The sequence below is a fragment of the Poecilia latipinna genome, unplaced genomic scaffold (genome assembly GCF_001443285.1).
Source record: "Poecilia latipinna isolate Pla-1442-1.1 unplaced genomic scaffold, P_latipinna-1.0 Scaffold100, whole genome shotgun sequence".
Lineage (NCBI taxonomy): Eukaryota > Metazoa > Chordata > Actinopteri > Cyprinodontiformes > Poeciliidae > Poecilia > Poecilia latipinna.
The window spans coordinates 288,858-310,897 of NW_015112716.1; the positions used below are offsets into that span (position 1 = coordinate 288,858).

A 22,040-nucleotide genomic window follows, 5' to 3' on the forward strand; every position below is an offset into this window, starting at 1 on the left:
GACCAGAGAGCGACAACTAACGCCCCCCAGTGGCCGTCTAAGCTTAAAACGAGGCATGCAAAAGGAAAAGGATTCTATCACTCCAAAATCAAAATAAATGAGTGAAAATATAAATAACTTTTTAAGACAAGTAATAATAGATTTGTTGTGCCTAATTAATGCGGATAAATGTAAACACAATTACTTTAAACATAACGATAGTAGCAAAATGTAATCTCTAAAGTCTAAAGTCTTCTATACGAATGGTACTTTGATATGACAGAATTGGATTCATAAAAAGTGAGATACATTAAAATACATCCTATTTACAGTAGTCTACAAACTGAATGCCCCGAGGTAATGGAAAATAAAAGAGTATTCATAAGCTGTGTTTTATCACCAGTTGCCACTAATGTCTTGGGACACTGTCTCTTTTCACATTTGCTACGTTATGTTTTTGTTGTACTTGAAGTAGTTCTGCCTGTTCTAATATTGACTTTTCTTTTAGCTGTGACAAATAAGACCCCCTATATAGAATGCATGAGTTTGCAAAGACCACAGAGTCTGTATCTGCAAGGTGTCCAGGTCCTGAAGGTGCATTTTTGGCCAAATGTCCCAACTTTTAATTCATCCAGCTGAATGACAAATTTCTAGAACTAGAGTCTGCAATCTGTGGCTCCAGAGGTCTTCAGACTCTTCACTGTGGAGTCAACAATCTCCTGATGAAAAACTGACGGCGTAGTTGGACTATTTGGTGCTTTCACAAAAAGTTATTTCTTCTAACTGAACAGATTCCTTCTTTTATAAACTAAGTTTGTAAGCCACATATTGCATTCCCCCTCTTTTGTTTCTTTGGGAACATTCATTGTAAACACAATTCATCATAAATGCCTTTGAAAAATAGAAATATCAATTTTACATTTACATAGACAATAAGGACCCAATAAAATGAAATTCGTGGTTAAAATACATGGACATTTTTCTTGAAACTCAAAACTTGTAAGAGAAGTGCAATCATTTCTAGTAGATAATTTATTTGTGAGTTCATGTTACAGAATCTGAAAAAGCTTGAAACTTGCTTTCATTTTTGTCCAGAACAAAAAGTATGGGAGACAGAAACATAAAAAACTAAGTTATTTTCTAGATTTTTTCTTTTTGTTTTCAAAAGAATAAATCTTCCAGTACATATTTAATGCAGTGGGTTTTCTTTTATATTTATTAATCCATATTCTCTTTCTCGTTGCATGAATCCGTGTTTGGTAATGTGTGTAGAATGCTACAGAGGGGACCCAAGTGAATATTCATGTGTGATACTACAACTGACTCTGGAAGTAGTGGGCGATAAGCTGCGAACTAACACAAAGTGGAATCAATCAGATACATGAGACTTAAACAATTTAAAGTCCAATGAAATCTCCAAGTCTATGTGCTGAATGGAAAACTGAAACTTATTATCGGAAGCATAGAGATAAAGCCATTATCAAGCAGGTTGTTTAAAACAATTTTAGTGCTGTGATTTATTCTAAAACCAAGCAGAAGTACATATACTTTCTGATAAAAGGACTCCACTTCCTTTCAAACAGGCTTAAGCATAATAAGTTGTATTAAAATGTTTTATGAAATTTTGTTAAAAACCCAGGAAACTGATTTATGAACTTAAATATAGTTACATTTAGTTTATCAGTGCTACAAACGATTTTATACAGTCATATGGAGCGTTCCATGTTTGGTCATAATGTGAAAATCCCGACTTTGCAGTCGGAAAAATCTAATGGCGCGCCCCCAAAACTTGGACTTATCCCTCGGAAAGTGGGAGAAACTGCGACTATCTTCAAATAAGAGCCAAATTGTGAAAAATTGATTTCACAAATTTGCAGTGATATTTACTTTAACAAGGACTAAATTGACACTTTGATAGAGATGCTAACATTATGGAAACATGACAGTTACAGAAACCCAGTAGACAGTAAAATTCCTCACAGATCATATATAAAAGACTGTAGTTTTTGAACAGATCTACACAGTTAATCCAGCAAAAGGCACAGTGGTGATGTAAGAGTTTAACATTTGAAAACACAGAGAATTACAAACAATTATCAAAATAGTTTGAGGTTTTTGCTTAAAAAATAAATATACAGTTTAAATTTTATAATCACTTGTTTGTTTTACCCAGATTTTAAATATAATAAAACAAGGTGATATCACATTAGGGACAAAAATGCCTGACATATTTAGTGATTCAACATAGAAAAATACTTCAGCTTGAAAGAATCTCTATAATGTAGAGTCTTTAAAAACTACTGGGGGCATCACATAGTGCAAGGAAAATCTCTCACGGCTCAGCAGTGTTAACGCTTTAAATAATGAACTGTGTGCGCCTGTGTGTGTCAGGCGACGCTCTGCCCGTCACTGTCTCTGCTGTGGGTTGCGTCCCCTAAGCAGAGGTGCGAGAAGTCCAGAAAGATCCCGTCTGGTTCCTGCTCCGAGTCCAGAGACTCTGTGTTGTGGTCTGCCGTCATCTCTATGCTGGACGCCGGACTGGGACCGGAGCTCGTGTCTTGTGCAAGAACCTTGGAGGACGATGGAGAGTCAAACTCCAGCAAGCCAGTACAATGAGCGTCCTCAGCTGGAGACGGATCAGGGAGGATGCTGGGGGAGGGCTGCTGTGGTTTGAGAGGGTGGAGCATAGAGGGGCTGTCATCGTCTCGGAGCTGGAGGTCTTGACTGGACGTTAAAGTGTCTGAACAAACAGTTATAGAGATTATGTTATAAGCAGATGCTTTTTATTTTTGTTTCTGCTGAAAGAGAAATCTTAATGATAGGTGTTTCATCATTAAGGTTTTCATATATTTTGAAGCTTTTCCAAAAAATATGATAGTAAAATGCACAGTAGCATAATAATGGAAGGTAAACCGTACAGGATTTTCAACTATTTTCACAGCTAAAATCCGAAATGCTTGGCAAGCATTTGCATTCAGCTCCCTTTACTCTGATACTCCTGAAAAAAAAATCTAAACTATTCACTCAAAAGCAAAAGTGAAAATAGTTAAATCGAATATGGCAACTGAGTGAAGGACCCAGAGGCATGTTAGAGAACATTAATGAAAAACGGACAAAGCAACACAGTTCAGGCATACATCTGCTGTATAATTTCCAGCAGAGTCGGGTCATAAAGCAGCTAGAAACTAGCTATCGGGCCCGAAATCTGGATGTAGTAATGGACTCAGACTTGAACCATCAGACACACATTTAAAGGCTATCACCTGAAGAACATTTCCAAGATTAAAGGGCTAATGTCCCAACAAGATCTTGGGGAAACTCATCCATGCATTTGTCTTTAGTCAAACTGGTTACTGCAGCAGTCTGCTTAAAAAGTCACACAGACAGCTGCTTGCGTTCTCACTAAACATGGGAAAATAGAGCACATTACCCCAGTTCTAAAGTCCTTCCTGAAGTCTGCATTTTAACAGACTTTAAAATATTTTTGATAGTATAAAAATCACTGAATGGGCTAGCACGAAAATGTTGTTGCCGTTGTATCAACCTTACAGACTTCTCAGGTCGTCTGGTTCTAGTCTTCTCACTCAAAACCAAACATGGTGAAGCAGTATTCAGTTGTTATTCTCCTTTAATCTGGAGCAAACTTCCAGAGAATTGCAAAATACCGAGTTTTGTTAAATCTCTAGATCTCCAAAGCTACTCCAAAACACTTCCAGCTGTTATTGCAGCAACAGGAGGTTCTACAAAGTATTCAGACGGAATGCCACACATTTCAGATTTCTTGTTCGTAAAGAAAGAAGAGGAAGAGAAAGGAAAACATGTAATTTTCCCTTTGCAATACAGAAGTTCTTTGTGTTGGTATATAACATCCCAATGAAGCATATTGGAGTTTGTTCAAGAGGTGTGACTGCTTCTGGGAAGCACAATAAAGAAAAAATAGGCAGCTTCTGTTTGGTTTACCTGTCAGTGCAGCAGAGGTGGTTGAGGCTGTGGAGGAGTTTGAAACGCTGGTGTCATCAGACATCCTGGCAGCGCATTTATTCATTGAGCTGCTCTCCTCCACGCAAGATGACATCTCACAGACGGAGTGCCGTCTGATGCCCGTGCTGCCACCTGAGGATGAGTCTATGTCATACTCGACAACAGGAGTCAGCATGGGAACGTTGTAGCTCTTAGAGCGGACCACTGGATTCTTCACAGTGGGAGAGCCGTGTGTTTTGGGAGCCCTTGAGTACTGCAGCTTCTTTTCTACAGTGAGTGAGGGAAATGAAGACATTTTGTAATACAGAATATAAAGCGCCGTGGAAAAGAGCAGAAAAACACAAAAATACCTAACAAGCAGGATGAGCAGTGCAAATTGGAGGATTCATCTCTGGAGTATAAACCGTGAGTCCCCAGATACGGAGAGACTACCTTCTGGATGAGAGACTCCAGACGAAGGTAATCATCTGTTACACCTTTGGATTCATGGACTCCCTGTGTCAAAGACACACAAAGCCAAGTCAGAAAATGAACAAAGCAGTAAAACATTTTGAGGTAAAAGAATAAAGACAGAAATGTGACTTCCTGGTGTGTCGCACATTCTTCTTAAAAGAAAAAAAAAGCATCAGAAATGTCTTTTGGGTCTTGGTTTAAAACATGACATTTATGTTTGAGCTGTATATTGTCCCTTTCTAAATAAAGTTGACTAGTATCATTATAACAAAACCTGGAAAAAAAAATAAAATCATAACTGAAGAGTTGACAGAACTTAACATTTGTTTAATTTAGCCAATGTCAATCAAGTAAAAACAACAACAACAACAAAAGCATCAGCAGCAATCATAATCACAGAGACATTTTATTAAAAAAAAAAGAGCAACAGATAACTTCAACACCAAAGATAAAGATGAATGTACCAGAGATGATATAATTAATGGTTTTATTTTTAGTCACAATAAATGTACTTCAATTAGTATAGCGCCCTCTTCTGAAGAAAAGTAGACACTGCGATTTAACTGGAAACATTGCATCCATCAACATTGGATGTTTGGCTCAATGAAAGAATTAAACAATTTATTTTGTGGGACTTAGAAAATTGGTCAAAAAGTTAAGCGATAATATAAAGTTCATTCTGTTGCTGATTTCAACAATAATCATAAAAACCATTGAAGGAATGGGACAAAAAGTCTTGCACTTAAACCAGGCTGTCGCTGCAGAACTGAACTCCCTGAGAAAATCAATCAAGTTTCTATACTCTGAATCACTGAGCTGCTGCTTGAAAACCACAAAGATCAAAACCACATGAGTAGAGCACACGTCAGTGAACTGGCATCATGTGGTCTTAAAGAATAAAAAGAAAATTACCATCAGATGTGAACAAGGAGAAGCAAAGACATCTTAAATCCACAATTAAACCTAAATTTTTTTCTCCCTTTCCTTCCTTCCTTTCTTCCGTCCCTCGGTTTTAGAGTAAAACAAAAAGGGATTAAGCAAAAATACACACGACTTTCTATGCAAGTCTACCGTTCTGTCTGGATGCCTGTGACCTCTGTATCTGAACGTAGAAGAAGCAGATTTGGGTCAATGAGTCACTACACGTTAACCCAAACACAAAGAGATACGGACACTCATACATGCACAGAGAGCACAAGCACAGGAAATATTTAAAACTCAAACATGTTCAGTTGCCAATTAGTTGAACCCACCACAGCTAAACGATCCTCAAAGAAGAACGTGGCAGGATTTGCAATGTTGAACGCAAAACGGTAACTTAAAAAACAAAATTATTCATGCAACCAGGGGGGGAAATTATTTATTACCTCCTCAGGGGCTGACCTTTTTGTTTAACTTTAACACTTACTACTATTTCACAATGGTGAGACTTAACGTTGCAATACTCAAAGCTGACAAAATTAAGAAATAAAAGTGACAATTTTCTTACAATTTTCAAAAAGTAGCAGAATATCAATTAGGGTTTGTGTAGTCACTTCAGAGAACATCAGGCCAAATCTATTTATACATCAGAAAACATTTTTAAAGTTCATGACAGAGGAAGGAAGCTGTAACAAATGTCTTTAAAGTCCCCAGAACAACTGGAGACTAATGAATTGACTTATCAGAGAACTGTATCTGCTTTTGAGTCACTAGATACAGTAAACTCCACTTCTGCTGAAGAAACACCATCAAACCTGACTGTGTTATGCTACAAACAGCCAGAAGAAAACTATCAGCTAACTAGAAGCAACCAACCTATAAATTTAACCATTTTAACAGCAAACTAACCACATAGTTAGCGTTAGCTTTAAGCTAAAATCTAATTTCCAGTTGCATTTTACCTCATGAAAGACAAAGGCCCTCTTTACAATTTTGTTGAAGAAATGCATTTTTTTTTTAAGTCTTCCTGATTTTTCAGCAAGACTGAAAATTTTTCCTATGCAATTCACCAAAGCTCACTTTCCCTTCAGTCTTTTCTAGCCTTATTCTGAGAAACAGCTTTCTGCCATCTTCTGTGTCGCAGTGTTACAAATCTTTTAACATGCAACACAAGTTGTACTGGTCATTGCATGACAATGAGCAGCAGCAGGGGGTGGTGGTTCCCCTCGAGGCTTAAAACAGAATGGCCAAATAGTTCAGTTTTTAGAATAAAGGCTCAGTAAGTAAAAACAAAAACAAAAAAAAGACCTCCAGAAGACCTGCTTGACTAGGCACAACGTTCTTTTCCTGAAATGCAGAGCTACTTTAACAGCAGATGAGACAGAACACACTCCTTCCACAAAGATACACTTTTGTCTCATCAGCAATGGGAGAGCTGAGACAGGCCTTTAAATTTTTGTTGTTCCAGACTCTCTTATTGTTCAACAATGAACACCAACCTCACTCGTCTGAGGACTAGATAGATTAAATTCAGTTAATAGTTTGAGGAACTTTTACTCATATTTTTAAAGCACTTTAAGGGTGCAAAACCACAATGAAAAACCACAAGTTCAGATCAAATACAATGTAGAGTAAGCCACTTGTGACAACATAAAAGGAACATAAAATTGGCTTAAATTGTAACATTTAACCATAGAAATGTTTCCAAAACATTTACAGCACATTTTATTTGATTATGCAACTTCATCTGCTTTTGAGGCAAAGCTCATTTAATGTTTTTCCTATATTATACATGTGAGGCAAAGGTCGGAAAAGCTAAGGCTTATGCTGACAGTTGTTCTGGTTTTGTGGGGGTGTCATTGCTTTAGTGTAAACATGGATAATTCCCTGCAGGGAGGGTGCAGAGGGGACTAAATGGTCATGGGAAGACAACTCCGCTCCGTGTTCACACTGAGATTACTTCCTCTGAGATCTCTGGAAAAAAAACCAAAACAAAAAAAACACTCTCCCTCATCCTCTAACCTCTGCTCTTCTTCTCAAAAGTATTATTTAGTCTGCTCCTCCTTCTTGCACAGCTGAAACTTATTTTAAAATAAGGCTTCGCAGGGGTGGAAGAGACAAGGAAAGAAGATACCTGTAGTATCATCAGCATTTGAATGATGGAGGGGGGAACTCTGGCTCGAGGTCGAGACAATGCCTCATCCAGTTTCAGGTTGAGGGTGATGATGTTCCTGAAGTGGAGGAGAGCAAGTTGACGCACTGAAGGCTCCTTTCCCTATTCAAACAAGCAAAAAATAAAAAATAAAAAAATATATATATATATATTAAAAAAAATCTGTTACAACAGTAAGGCTGTCATTAGAAGGGGGCATGTGCATGTGTGAGAATTTGCATACCTGCACAGGGTAGAAGATGGCCTGCAGCATGGACAGAACATCACAGAAGAAGAAATCCCACGTGTCAGCCAAGGAGTCCAACAGCTTCTGACCTTAAATGGAACCAAGGTGATAAACGTGCAACAATGTGAATTAGGCATCACAGTAAGAAAGTAAAATTATTTTTGCATGCTAAGCTTTTATTATTTTCTGCTTTCTTCTCCCTGTATGCACACTACATTATCTACTTTGAGATTGTGTGCTACATTGTGCTGCTCTATCACATAAAATCCCCCCCAAAAATACACAGAATATCGTGGTTTCAAAGTGACTAAGTGCAGAAAAATTCAAAGGATATGAACATATTTGCAAGACACTGTATCTCCCACTCCTATGTACATAATTTTACTTTTGGGCACTTTTGGTCTAGTCAGAACAATAGGTCTGTAGGTTTCTGTGGTTTGACTTATCCTAAATTTCTCACCGTCTAGATGTGGTACTGACGTAAAAGGATCACTTCCTGCCTACGTTTCTGTGCCAACAGTGGTGAGCTCTGTCACAGCTGGTCTCTTCTGAGTATGAGATTTATGTTGGTTTAAAACTGCTTCAAATTTACTCTGCATATTACCCAGAAACGGAAGCAACAAGGGCCTTTTGTTTCATGTTGCGCCTATCTTTTCAAAGTCTTTGAAGTAACTCTGTGTTTGTGTCGGAAAATGTCCTTCATTTAAATTCGCCAAGGAGAGATAAAGCCACACACTCCCAGTTCAAACTAATGGTTAACTCATGAGGTAAACTCAGCATCTGGCACTGTAGTCAATAATTATTTTTCTCTGCCAGTCCTTATCAGAGACCAAACAAGATAAAACGGTGATCTTGGAGTTTCCCTGAAATGAATCAGGGCTACGGTGAATATTGTTAATCAAAGCAAGACGACACAGATGTCTTATGATGGAGACAACACTTCCAAAGAGCTTTCAGGCGGAGACTTTCTGTTTTATAAGTATTTGTACTGTACTTCTCCAGAAGTTATGCAAATGATCAAAATCTCGACAGCTTTATTAATTAAAAGAAAACAACAAACCTTTGCTTTAAAGGTTGGAAAGCGAGCCTAAAAATGTGTCAAATTCTAAAAGTCCCTTTTTGTGTGGGTTGTTTTTTATATTCAACCTCGCCATCGGTAAATGTCACAACTCGCCAGTCAAAAGGTGGAGGTGACGATATGACATCTATCCGTTCCATGATGCCCGTCACTGAACTCTACCAACTGCATTGCAAGGGCTTGAAGTTTTCAGAAGATAAAATATTTGGTCTACAGTTGTGGGAGTTCATTTCAATACACTTAATCAGCAATTTACAGTTACAATGTTAAAAAAAAAAATAAGTACATGCATGCTGAAAGTGCTGTTATTTTTGCTCGATACATCATTATGTTCAGCTAGAAGTGGTGCGCACCTTCATAGAAGCGAATCTTGTCCCTCAGTATGACCATGCCTTTGGTGAGGAGCTGATTCTGCAGGTACTCTGTGAAGAAGGAGCCCAGCTCGGTCTTCAGCAGCTGCCTATAAAACGCAGATACACAAGGGCTTATGAAGCATGAAGAGACACACACGCACCACTGGTTGGTTCTTATTTTAAAAACAAACCAGATGGAAAAGCAAACTGCTGTGTTCAAACAGCAAGTCTCAGGAAATTAGGAGAGATGTCCACCTTGTGTTCAGGAGCTAAGGCGATGTCCCAAAGAGCTGGTTCAGCCCCGACAAATGGAGAACATGGGCTCATAGAGATAAATATGGTTGCTAAACTGCTCACATGTGAAATTGCTGTTCAAACACTGCATATCTGGAGACTATAAAATCTTTATTGAAACTGTCACATGGCATAGTTACGGCCATGTTTTAAAGCCTTACAAAAGCATCCATAACCCATGACAGCTTTGTATTTTCTCATCTTAAAACCACTAGTTTGATGCATTTTTGCTTAAACAAAAAGTGTTTAAGCAACACTTTTTGATTGATTTATAAAATACAAATATTTTATAAATCAATATCAAATGTGTGGCATTTGATTTTGACTGATCTGACTGATCCGATTTTCTGATGGCACCAACAATATTATTGCCATTCAGGATGGTGCTAATTTGTTAATAGAACTGTAGATACTTATTTAAAAAAGTGGTTATTGAGTTATGTAACGAAGTAGAAAAATACACTGGAAGCTTATAGTTCAGTCTTCTCATTTTTAAACATCCAGCCATCCATTAACACCGAGCCATGCCTTTTGGACTGTGGGAGGATTCCAGAGAAAACCCACATGTCACCAGGGAGAACATGCAAACTCTATACAGAAAAACCACAGGCTGGGATCTGTGGGATCATGACCTTCTTGTGATGCTACCAACTGCACTGCTTTGAGGCCCCTCCTTTACTGGGATAAAAAGGTAGCATGAAAAGAGATCAAATGTTAAAACTGTAATTGCTATAAACATGTTACATTAAAGTTTCCAATTTTATAAAAAGCTTATTTCAAGCTGTTTCCAAGAAGAACAGACGTTGCTCTGACTTTAGTGCGTACCTGTATGTAAATGCTGTCAGAGAAAACCTGTTTGTGTGCTTTAATATTTACACCGCAGAGTTTTGGCAACACGATGTAAGCAGCCCTCAGCTACACTGAAAGTAAACAGCAGTGACCCCTGTGTAACCTTAACCTGTCTGTTCCCATCTGATCAAATAATCATAAGGTGTTTCCTTTTCAGTGGGAGCAACTACTGTTATCATGCATGTGCAAATGTTTGAATAAAGAGTTGAGGGCAACAGCAGTGTAATTCAGTAAATGTATGTTAAATGAAAATCGGCCGCCGTTAAAGAAGTGCAGCGTGCGTGCGATGGGGGGCTGTACCTGACGCCTTCATTCAGGGTGAAGAGCTCATTTTCTCCCAGGTCCTTCTTCTGGAAAACCGAGATGACCGCGTTGTGGATGCTGAAGACAAATGGCAAATTAAAAAAAAAATTATTTAGACCAATTACAGCAAGCTGAAGGCCGTTCAAGTATCATCACACTGTTGCTGAGGAAATCACACCTGGCTGAAAAGTTTCCAGCATCATGAACTTTTTGAGGTTAGAGGTTGAGGTCCAACAATTCTCAGTTTATGTTGGAGAACAAAAGCATGTTCCAAATAATAAAAACAATATACATGCATATTGCTTAGTTGCCTACACTTGCCTCTTTTATCCCTCTCTCTTTATGCAAATAGAGCTTCATAAATGTCAAAGTAACAGAGTAAACATGATGAATATCTAATGCGCTGACCTGTTCCAGGTGGCGTTGGCACCGGCCCTCCTCTGCTGAGTCTCTTTGTTCCTCCCACACTCCTCTGACAGCCCCCCAGCTGTCCCTGCCTTCTCCCCACCTCCTGATGAACTTTTTACCTGCGAGAGGTCGGTGAGGCTGGAGGACGAGCCGGTGCCCAGCCGCAGTTTGTTGTGGAGGCTCCTGGAGATCCAGCAGGAAGGAAACGAAAAACAGACAAATTTATGGACGTGAGTAGCCACAGTTCTAGACGGATTAGATTGCAAGTTGTCACAGTTGCCATGGATAAACCGTGACGAAGCAGAAATTGATTTATTTGCTTGAGAGAAGTGGAGGTAGTGGTAGCATCATGCTGAGTCCCTGTTTAGATGCTGTATTAGTGAAATAATGACAAGCGACTACTTCCAAACTGTTCAACTTTAACAGCAATAAGGCTAATAGTTTTTTCTGTGAAAAATCAAACAGTGCTGAGAAAATTCTTTTGAAAAAAAAACCCGCACAGTTCTGTTGGTTCAACCGATTAAAAAACCTTTGGCTTGGCAGTTATTAAAGGATGGTTGATACTGGTAACACAAGCTGATGAGCTCGTTTAAAACTCAAAGAACATCGCTTTGAAGGACAAGCAGAGGAATAAAACAAATTGATCAAAACCTTTCGAAAAATTATCCAAGAAGTTCAGAAGAAAGCATGGAGTGTGCAAAAAGAAGAAAGTCGAGTATCTTAAGTGGAGCTTGAAAAGTGTGAGCCAGTGCATGACAATGGAAAAACTTTTTTTTTTATTCGGATCACGTAGAAACTACAAAAATGAAAGAAAATAAAAAACAGAAACACAAATTCGTCTTCTGCTCACACAAACATGATGACATGTACTTACTCAAGCACATAAAAGAGTCTCAGATATCCCCACTCCATGACTGGATGTATGTGAGTCACACTAATCTGGATGGAAGCAGCGCCTCTGACTCTCCGTTTCCAGTTTTTAAAACTTCCCAGCTCTACTCGTCCCGACCCGCTCTACCTCTCCGGGTCTCTGTCCCTTTGCCAGGCTGTGTCAGCTCGGTGGCCATGTGACCATGAGAGCTTTTGTGCCGGGCGAACAAAGCAACCCTTTGAGGTTCCAGGGCTGCCAAAGAAGGGAGGGAAGAGTTTAAAGGTGACGCGTTTCACTCCATCTACCTCTCTCTCCATCTGTGAGCAGGGCTCAGAGAAGAAAGAAGCTGGACTCAAGCTGCTTCACTCAAGTCAGTTTTGATGTTAGAAGCTGTTGCTGTGCACTGCCACTCAACTATTTGAAATACGTTTAAAGCAATTTTTCTCAGCTACAGAAAAGATGAATTCAGGAGTTTAGAAATATTTAAATTAAAAACACTTGCAAGTTCCTTTTTTTTTTTTTTACCTTGCTACACACCTACACACATTTGTGACACAAACGGCACTAAATGGTGAAGTTACACAAAGCTACATAAAATGCAAGAGAATGAATAAGCATGTGAATTAAAAGGAAAGAAGGTGTGCTGCTGGTCCATCTAACAACCTGGATCTTAGTCCACATAATTAGGTCACTGTGGGAAACAGGAGCCGTGTGCATGTTTGGACACAGTCTAGACTCGGTAAACTATCCAAAGCTTCTCAAAAAGGATGTTTCAAAGTCATGCGTACAGCTACCATGACTTTGCACACTTCAGTTTTGAGAATAGATACCAAGACCGAAAATAAGCAAAGAGTCGCTCTCGCTGTCTAGACATGTTATCTGAGCTAGGGAAGAAAGTGTCTTTTTCTGGATTTGCAAAAGGCAAAGAGCTCTGATGTGAGCAGGAAGTGAAACACATCTGAGTTTTTGGCCCCTGTTCTGCACAGGAAGGCTGCAGTCTAATCACCGAACAAAGGAAGAAGAAGAAGAGTGAAAGCATGAATGAGGTCATCCAGGAATGCATGTTGCATTAATGTGCATTATTGTGAGTCTTTGTGCGTCCACGAGGACAGAGACAGCGGGAGCTGAGGTGAAGCTGAATGTGAATGTTTATTGAGGAGTGTTTGTGGTCTCACCTCCTAAAGGAGCCCTCTCGCTCCATGTTAGCCCCGGCAGATGGCTAACAACCGCTCTGCAACTGCAGCCAGCGACCCAGCATCTGAAAGAAAGCGATCAGGCTTAAGGTACTCACAAAAAAGGGCACAGGTGTAAAAATATACATACATTTGTTTTCATTCTAATCTGCAGAAAGTATGCGCATGGCAGGTTGCGAGGTTCTACAGTGCAGATCTCGCTCACAGGGACACGACTGGCTAACAACACGCCGGATTCTAATCAAATTACAGTAAAGTGGTTGAGACAGACATTTGATCCTGCCACAAACTCAGATGCCCCCTGTTCGTTCGCGCGCAGTCACACAGAGTGACACATACATTTCAGACAAATCTAGGCAGGTGTAGCTCAGGCTTTTTTGCCCTTTTACCAAACAAGTCTGGCTCCCTTTTTCTCAGGCCCCCAAAGGCTGAGTGACAGCGTGTGAACCGCCTTACTGCTTCAGATGTGGCTTTAGATGTTTGGCTGCAAAGCATGCAAGCAAGCAAAGTTTCATTAGAGACCTCAGGGCTTTATAAGAGAAGGGTGTTGTGGGTGTAACCTGTCTGGTGAAGCTGAGGTCAAGATTGAGGGTGATTAGAGTCTGTTTATATGAAAACTGTTGTGTGTTTTCTCCAGGCCTGACCTGATGCCAGCACTTGGGTCCTTGCAAAAGCTATCTGAGGAGGTTGCTCGTGCAGCTCTGATTTGTGGTTAAAATAATAATAAGTTAAGAGCGTGTTTTCAAAGCTCCACTCAAATAAAAATCTGAAAAGTATTGTTTGGGCACTCCACAAATCTGGCCTTTATGGAAGGGTAGCAGAAAGAAAGACACAAGAAGTCGTGGTTGTTGTTTGCCAAGAGCCATATAGGGGACAGAATGAGACCAAACCTCAATTTGCTGGCTTCACTGATTAATGCTACCAGTGGTGGAAAACCACTGCACATTATCCTGAACACAACATTTCAATTAGGAGAAAGATGGATTCTGCAGCAACATGCACTATCGGGCAGGAAAGTTAATCCGAATTTCTAGAAAAATCAAGTACTCCTAGAAAACAATCTGTTTCTGCAAAAATATTTTACACTTTCGCTTTTCTGCGGTCTCCAGATTTGCAAGGGACTGACCACATATGAACAGCGCACTTTTTCAGATCTTAATCAGTAAAACAAAGTGAATAACTTTTGTTTTGTCCATATTGTATCCTCTGGTTGTAACATGACGAAATGTGAGCAAGTGGAAGGAGTACGTACTTGTACAAAGAACTGCACTGCTGAAAATGAACACCCATAATCTGCTTCGAGACACACACACACACACACACACACACACACACACACACACACACACACACACACACACACCATTCTACAGGCTGGCAGTCCAACAGGAAAATTATAACCCAGCACCAGACATGTGCTAAAATAAATGCCTGTCACTTGCAGGAGATTGTTGTTTGTTTTACTGACATAAACCACAAGTTGGTGGTCCGGCTGTTTAAAAAAAGCAAACCATTGGTGTCTCTTTTTAAAATGACTATTCTGCTATTCTTCAGGACTGACAGCGTCTGTATGAGGCAGCTACAGGGCTGTACCAGAGTATAGTATAACTACACCCGTACAGTGCTGAGAATGACCCTGAGGAAACGTACAAATTACACTCTTGTGACAACTGACATTTCAAGTTCAGGCTAAATGTTTTCATACTCACTTCTCTGCTCACTTCAATGACTTAAAATAGCACAATTAAGCCAAATATTACCTTCAGGGTTTCGATAGCCCCTCTAAATGCGCGTGAAAAGGTCCAGGACGTTCCGCCCGAAAAGCTCCGTTATAATATTCCGAATCTCCGCGCGCGATTTACCGCGAGCTGTCAGCGGAGCTTTCACTGTCCGCGAGCGAGGAAGACAGGGAGGAAGTAAAGAGAGAGAGGAGAAAAAACCGAGAGGCGCGTGCGTGTGTGTGTGTGCGCTCGAGAGTTGTTTTACCCCTGTGGGTGAGATGGAGGTGCAGACATGGTATAAATTAAGTCCACCCTCTTTTTGTGTTAGAAGCGGGCGCCCAACAAGATACACGTCATTAACTAATAACCAACACCCTGAAATATATTTTTAATGGAATTAAAACACACAACTGTAAAACAACAACAACAAAAAAACAACTAATCACACCCAGGTTGTAAACTCATGCAGCAGTGAGTTTATTTATCGTCAGTAACTCCTCAGGATCTCACATAGCTGTTGAGGATGTTTAACCCACTCTTCTTGACGCTGTTTCAGTTGAGGTTTGTGGGCGCCTATTTCTTTGCAGCTCTCTAAATCTCACATTTGACACCAGAATACTGAAAAACTGCAAAACAAGCATGTATTTAAGGCGCTTGTGCTGAAATTTCTTGATTTGTCCCTCTGTAAAAGAAAGTTGCTAAAAAAAAAGAAAAAAAAAAGAAACTTGTTGACTTGGAAACATTTCAGCTCTAAAACTTTGCAACAACAACAAAAAAAAAAAAACTTTGCATATAATTTTCTAAATTGTATATAATTTTGTAAATGAACAAGACTGGATACTTTCTAAAATGTTTCTCTTAAATTTGATAAACCCACTGATTAAATAAAAAAAAAATCCACATACATCACCTACAACAGGAAAATTACTCAAACTCACCTCAGAACAATCCAAAGCATCTCCGTCCTGAGGGTTCTGTCTAAAATTGTACAGTTATTGGTGGTATTAAAAATAATTAAAGGCATGTGGATAGACCTGAGCTACCCTACACAATCCATTCAGATAAATAAAACTGAAAAAAAAGAAAGAACAAGCAAAAATTTGCTGTGATACTCAAGAGTGTAACATTTAGGAGAACATGTAATGTTGCTTAAATATTAATGAGACGTGGCTAACTTCTGTGGATCAGGTTATATTTAACTTACTCCTCAGCAACAGAAATACTGACCTAGATTCTGGTATTTAGTTCAGAAATGGAGGCCAGTAAACAACTTTCATTTTATCCACTACAGTGGATGTGAACAGAATGGAAAAAGCACAGAAAAATCACCTAGTAAATAAAAAATACTGTGTTTAATCCAGCAAAATGTCTCTTGAGACTATGAGAATAAACTGCTTTTTTGTTGTTTTCTTTTTCTAACCAGGAAGACTGGCCATCCTCTACCACGCGTTTGCATGAAGGGGCATGGCTGTGCATGCATGCATGCATGGCTCGAGTGTGGGGGGCGCTTTCAGCAGAAAGATTAGATCAATGCATTAACCACAGAGCTTGAGCTCACTGTCACACATCCCACAAACTGCATCTGCTTAGGCTGAACACGTTTCCAAGCACCTCTGCTCCTCGCCTACCAATAATGCATCACACACCCAAAGGCTAAATGTTTCCTCTCCCCCACCCCTTCGTGGATGTAATAAGGAACCTGTTTATAGCAGTAAAGTGGACCGGTCAAGGACATACTGTTTCAAAGTTCCTTGGTTCATTTAAAGCCCTCAAATGCACACGCACACACATAAAACCAAAGAACCTGGAAAACACAGTTGGCACATTACTCGGCGTTACATAAACGGCAGCATCTGGCCTACACAACAATGTTCAGACAAAGAAACAGTAGACATACTCACACAACATCTCCACCACCTCTGAGCTCTGAAAATCTGAAGTAAATGAGTGCTGGCAGTTTCTCATGCAGTGTTTGCTTTAGGGCATTTTCTACTCGCAACCTCTCGTGACCTGGACATGTGTTTGGACATTTTTTATTTTCCACATTAAAGCGCAGGACCAACCTCTGTGCCTGAGAGACGGCATAATAACTATGACAAACTACTTGGACACCGTCACCACCTGGATGTATAAATAGTAAAAGAACGTTAACCCGGTCTACAAAAAGAACAACTAATTGACACTGATGATTATTTACTGTGACGTGAAAATAGAATAGCTCTGCCTTTTATCAGTCTTTTTATGATATGGTTTATGGCTGTCATTTCTCAGATTTACTGCTTAATGAGCAAAGTCTTTAAAGTCTAAAGGATTTTTGGCCTGAATATGAACTAAAAGTGATTGAAACTTGTTCAACTGTCTTAAATGTAGACCCAAAGGACAAAATTAGACAAAATTGTTTACTTGCACACCAAGATAAACTATTTATTCCTACGTATCCATAAGTTGGAAAAGGAGACGAACCTTTGCTCTCCGTGTCGAAACACCTCTCCAGTAACTACAGGAGTTTTAGACAAGTCACCCACTCAGAACAGCTTCAGCGCTGAAATAAACTCAACATTAGATTTTTAATGACATTTGTTCTTAAACAGGTTCCAAAAAAATACCCATTGGATGTGTATATAAATATGCGAGGTTCTACAAACACTTAAAAAAATACTGTTCATGTTTATGCAGTATGGGGTCTCGTGTTTATATAAATCTTCTGGCTCTACAGGGCTCTGTTTTTGTCCTTGAGTGCATTTTCACACCCACCGTAATCTGGATTGTTTAGCTACTTTTAAAAATTTGTCTAAAGCACAATATTCGTAGTATGTACACTTCTGGTTTTTTAAGAACGCGATGCACATTTCTCTACTAGAAGTAAACCTTGATATTTTCGACATTTAGCAAATACGTTTTCTTGGAAATCTCTTTTCACAAATACAGTCTGCAGACTTGCTTCAGCTCAATGTAGGCCTCTGTGCTATTAACTTGGGACAAAAATAAAGAAAAACTTCCCTCTGTGGCCAAAGAAAACAGCAGCAGGAGCTTGCAGCTACTTCCATACGGCCCTGAGCAGACCCGCAGCTTCTGCTCACAAAGCTACATGATTACACTAAACACCGAGAGGCTGCAACACCACGGATGTAGCAGGGAAAGGATGAGATTTTCCTGCAGAAGTCATCAGTCATCCTGCTCTGTTCTCTGAAGGAGGATATCTGCTTTACCCTTCGGTATCAGAACATTTTCTGTAAACTCAGCAAAAGCAAAAAAAAAAAAATAAATCAACATTGCTTTGCTTAAGTTGCCTGTCTTTTGGAACAATTTTAATTCAAAATGCAGGCTTCAAGCTGCATCAAGCTGAATAACAACTCTAACTCGTTTTCACCGTCATTGTGGGTAACAACAGGCGTTCTGCGTCAGCTGCATCCAGGTCAGCTTGTCTTCACATTTGGGTTGTGGTTGTGAGCTTAAATGTTTCATTCAAGGGCAGCTGACAGACACCTGAAAAAAATGCAGAGAAGATCAAGTGAGATTTTTTTTTAATAACGCTTGGCAGAAAATTAGACAAAGGTCCATTACTCCCTTCGCATATTTGTGTCAAGGAAAAAAAAAAAAGTAGGAAGTGAAAATCTGCACATCTTTTATTTAAAGATTGAAGTTAAGTGGAAATCAAACAGGACATGCAGCGTTTCGTTTCATGGCTCAGGTTAAAGTTGCACTCAGTTTTTCCCGGACTCTATGGATATCGATACAAACCATCTTAAATGAGAGGTAAGTTGAAGAGTGCTAAATGTTGCGTTTACTGCGTCTTGCAAAAGCAGTTTTCCACCTTATAAGCACAAATAAAAATGAAGGTGTACATTTGTATTCAGTTTATTTACTGCAATACTCCTAAATAAGATGGAGCCCAGAAGTCAGCTTATTAGTATATAGAGTCTGCAAAAAAAAAAAAAAAGTGTCCAATGATCAAACCTCCGGCTTATCAGATGAACGGGACCAACAAAGCTTTGAAAGATGTTGTCTTTACTCGCTTTGTTTAGTACAGTTAGTTTTAAGTTTGACTAATCAGATGTCGCACATGAAATCTGAATATTTTTCTGCGCAATCAGTAAAGTTTAAAGACGGATGAAAGACAGTTTCCTCCGTTTAGGCATTGAAAGTGCCATAAAATTGGCACTTTCAATGCCTAAAAATCACCTCATTTTTGTGCACACAAAACTGAGACATTGGCAGTCACCGGGGTTTCCATTACTGGTTTTGTTGATTCTGCATTATTTTTTACATGAAAACTAAACATGAAACTTAATGGTTGCCAAGGAGCTTTGTAAACACCATGTGAATAAAGCCGAAGCTGGAAATCACCCGCTGAATTTTCATCTACATCTGAAAACTTCAGTCTATTGTGAGAACCCTTATTGTGGAATGTAAACTCCCATTCAGTTTAAAGATTTTTTTTTTCACTGTTCAGTTTTCATATCATAGCAGGAAAACTGCCCCATTGATTTTTTTTAAAAGTATTTTATTGTTTTTGTGTTGCAGCATGTCTCATTTTCCTTCCTCCTTTCCTTCCCCAGGCCTCCCGTTTTACTGGGGAGGCCAAGCCATTCCCACCGTCTCCATGGCGACAGATAATACGCAAAGATTAACACCTCACAACAAGCAGTTTCCTGATTACAAAGCGAGACAAGTTATTTTATGATTCCACAGGATGCGGACTGTGACTCAAAACGTAGCGGGTTATGAGGTGAAGTGAAGCAGCGCAGCCGTGTGGAGAGTTAGAGGTACTGCAACACCCAAGTTGGGATTGTGGAAGCCCATTTCTGGCTGGTACAATTACATTAATTAGCTTTAATGTCATAATTATGACGAATAACAAAATTACTGCCTTGAAAATTAACTACATTTCATGACTGATGGAGATGCTTTTTGGCGTTTAGAGGTCATAATTATGTTTTTAGAGCCAAGATGGGAAACCGTAAAACTCAGATCAGAATGTACTTCAAAATATGAAAATTGCTAGAACTTTCAGCTGCTTCCATTCACCACACAGCTTTCTGATTACTTAAAATAATCCTAATCAAAAGTGAAGGATAAATTGTCTTTATGAATAGTGGCAAGGCTCTTTTTATTAAGATCTTTGAAAGTAATACAAATAAACTCACCTTTAAGGCTTAAACTCATACCAATTGTGCACTTATAGATCATTGTGAGTAAAAAAACAAAACAAAACAAACTTATTTGGTTAAAAACCAAGAGTTAATCTCTATTTTACTTGCTAAAAACCATGTAGATCAAGTCCAGTCCTGAGCCAACATTCTGCTCAAACACACCTGAATCAAATAAAACGGCTCATTGCCACGTCTCTGCGGAGCTGAAGAACATGCTGATGGGAAAATCCGGAGTGTTGGAGCAGGGATGAATTTAAATGCTGCAGGATGGTAGTTTCAGATAAGTGATTGGACAACTGATGACAATAACCACACACACCAGACATCTTTTCAGAAGGAAGTCCAACAAAGTCTCATCTCTTCCATTCATTTAAACAACTTTATTTATTAAGTTTTTTTTTTACAAATAAAGTAACAAATTTCATTGTGTTGTAGCGCAAATTTTTCTTTCTGTTAATTTGAAGCTTGAACACTCTGCATAGCAAGTGCGAAACATACCGCTCCATTTTCCCGTTTTCCGTCATTCGCTCAACCCCTTCTGTACGACGCCGAGCACAGTGCAGAAGAAGGAGCCCACGTGCTTTAAAAGAGCTCATAAAACAACTGAGACTTAAAAAATTATGATTTAAAAAAAAAAAAAAGGACCAAATTGATAAAGATGCCGAAACAAAAGATTGTTTAGGTATGAGAAATTATTGCTACGACTGACAAAATGCTTTCTTTGAGAGAAGGGGATAAAAGCATCGCTGCTAATGTATTAAAGCGGAATTTGCCTTTTAGTCCTACTCTTTCATAGCTTCATGGCAAAGGGTCACTTTAACTTTACTGCTCTGCACTGTAAGCACTTATTTAAATGGGGAACAAGTTAAATGTGGAAATCATTAGCAATACTTTTGCCTGGCAACTGGAGCAGCTCCAGCAATGAAATGCTGTTAAATCTGTTTTCTTCTGATGTTTTTCCACCATTAAGGTTACCTATAAAAACATAAAAAAAATAAATAAAAAAAAACACAGGAGGGGTCAGGAGGAAAGCTCATCCACAGATCTAGAGGAAACTGGCTCAGAGAGCATTCACAGCTTTAACACAAAAAAAGCATAAGAAAAATAGTTTTTGGGATGGGGGAAAATATCTTGCACAAGATATTTTTTGAAATGCTTCAAAAGAAAAAGGGCTTTAGAGTGTTCTAACTCAAACTGAATACATTCCCCAGCAACAAAACCATCGCTGTGATTACGCTTCCAAAAGTAAATGTGCCATGCTTAGGAGTAAAACTTGCTGAATTCCCATTTGTGCCACCTCAACCGTATGCATCTAAAGAGATGTTCACCTTTTCTCAGTGAAAAACAGCAACAAACAAAAACTATGACCCAAACTAGGGTGAACAAACTAAGCATCAGGCACTCAAAAACACTCCAAACTTACAGGATAGTAAGCTTGTGAAATAAAAACTTACTATCCTTTAGCGTACTAGGAAGAGAAAATGATTTTTGTAAAGAAAAGCAAGACTTTTAGCTGCTTCCATTCACTGCTGCCATGTTTTACGCAACCACTGCATCCCCAGTAACCTAATACAGCACATTCTGGTGAAATTATGCATGTCTGAAAAATATTTTGGGTGGATTTTTAAAATCGATTTATCTTGAATTTGTTTACAAAGCTACATTAATGTAGCTAAACCATTCCTTCTGAATGAACAGTGCTGCGTTTAGAAGAGTGAGATTTTCAGCTCCTTCCATTCACTTCTGCATTTTACAGAATCACTGTGCAGCTCAGAGCTAAGATGAATTATTCAAACTATTCAGATGAAAATTAAGGATGTCTTAAAATAAGATTTCTTTTTTTTTTTTTTGATGTAAAGTGAAACTTTCGGTTCAGGTTGAGAAAGCAGTATGTTGCACTCAGGGTACAGAGTGGTCCAAGCTTCAGATACAATCTTTAACAACTTCCCTCCTTAAAAACGAAAAGACTCACAGCAACAGAAACAACACTGACGACTGACTGCTGCCTTTTCTAACCTTTAACAACTCCTGGATTGAACAGCGGCAGAGTGACGACAGATTTACCTTCCCATCTTTTTCGTCCC

General features: G+C 39.0%; 1 protein-coding gene across 5 annotated transcripts; it reads right to left on the reverse strand.

Moving 5' to 3' along the window:
• Positions 1-993: 993 nt before the first annotated feature.
• Positions 994-21,781, reverse strand: LOC106943914 (proline-rich protein 5-like). 5 transcript variants are annotated; one of them, XM_015027214.1, is made up of 11 exons: positions 19,951-21,781; positions 18,174-18,289; positions 13,065-13,147; positions 11,019-11,201; positions 10,608-10,688; positions 9,165-9,271; positions 7,731-7,822; positions 7,469-7,609; positions 4,311-4,455; positions 3,940-4,227; positions 994-2,719 (listed from the first exon to the last, which is right to left on the reverse strand). In XM_015027214.1, exons 3-11 carry the CDS (start codon positions 13,088-13,090, stop codon positions 2,367-2,369), a joined length of 1,416 nt encoding a protein of 471 aa, XP_014882700.1. In that variant the 5' UTR covers positions 13,091-13,147; positions 18,174-18,289; positions 19,951-21,781; the 3' UTR covers positions 994-2,366. The 5 variants fall into 5 exon arrangements, with proteins under 5 accessions (XP_014882700.1, XP_014882714.1, XP_014882708.1 ...); XM_015027228.1 differs by lacking the exon at positions 18,174-18,289; XM_015027222.1 differs by lacking the exons at positions 18,174-18,289; positions 19,951-21,781 and adding an exon at positions 14,843-15,016.
• Between the last annotated feature and the right edge of the window lie 259 nt (positions 21,782-22,040).

Coding starts and splice junctions, on each gene's coding strand:
- LOC106943914 (XM_015027213.1), bottom strand. CDS start 11,930: ATGGAGTGGGGATATCTGAGACTCTTTTATGTGCTTGA. Junction 7,610..7,730: donor CCATCTTCTACCCTGTGCAG/GTATGCAAATTC, acceptor TTGTTTGAATAG/GGAAAGGAGCCTTCAGTGCG. Junction 4,228..4,310: donor CTGCTCATCCTGCTTGTTAG/GTATTTTTGTGT, acceptor CACTCACTGTAG/AAAAGAAGCTGCAGTACTCA.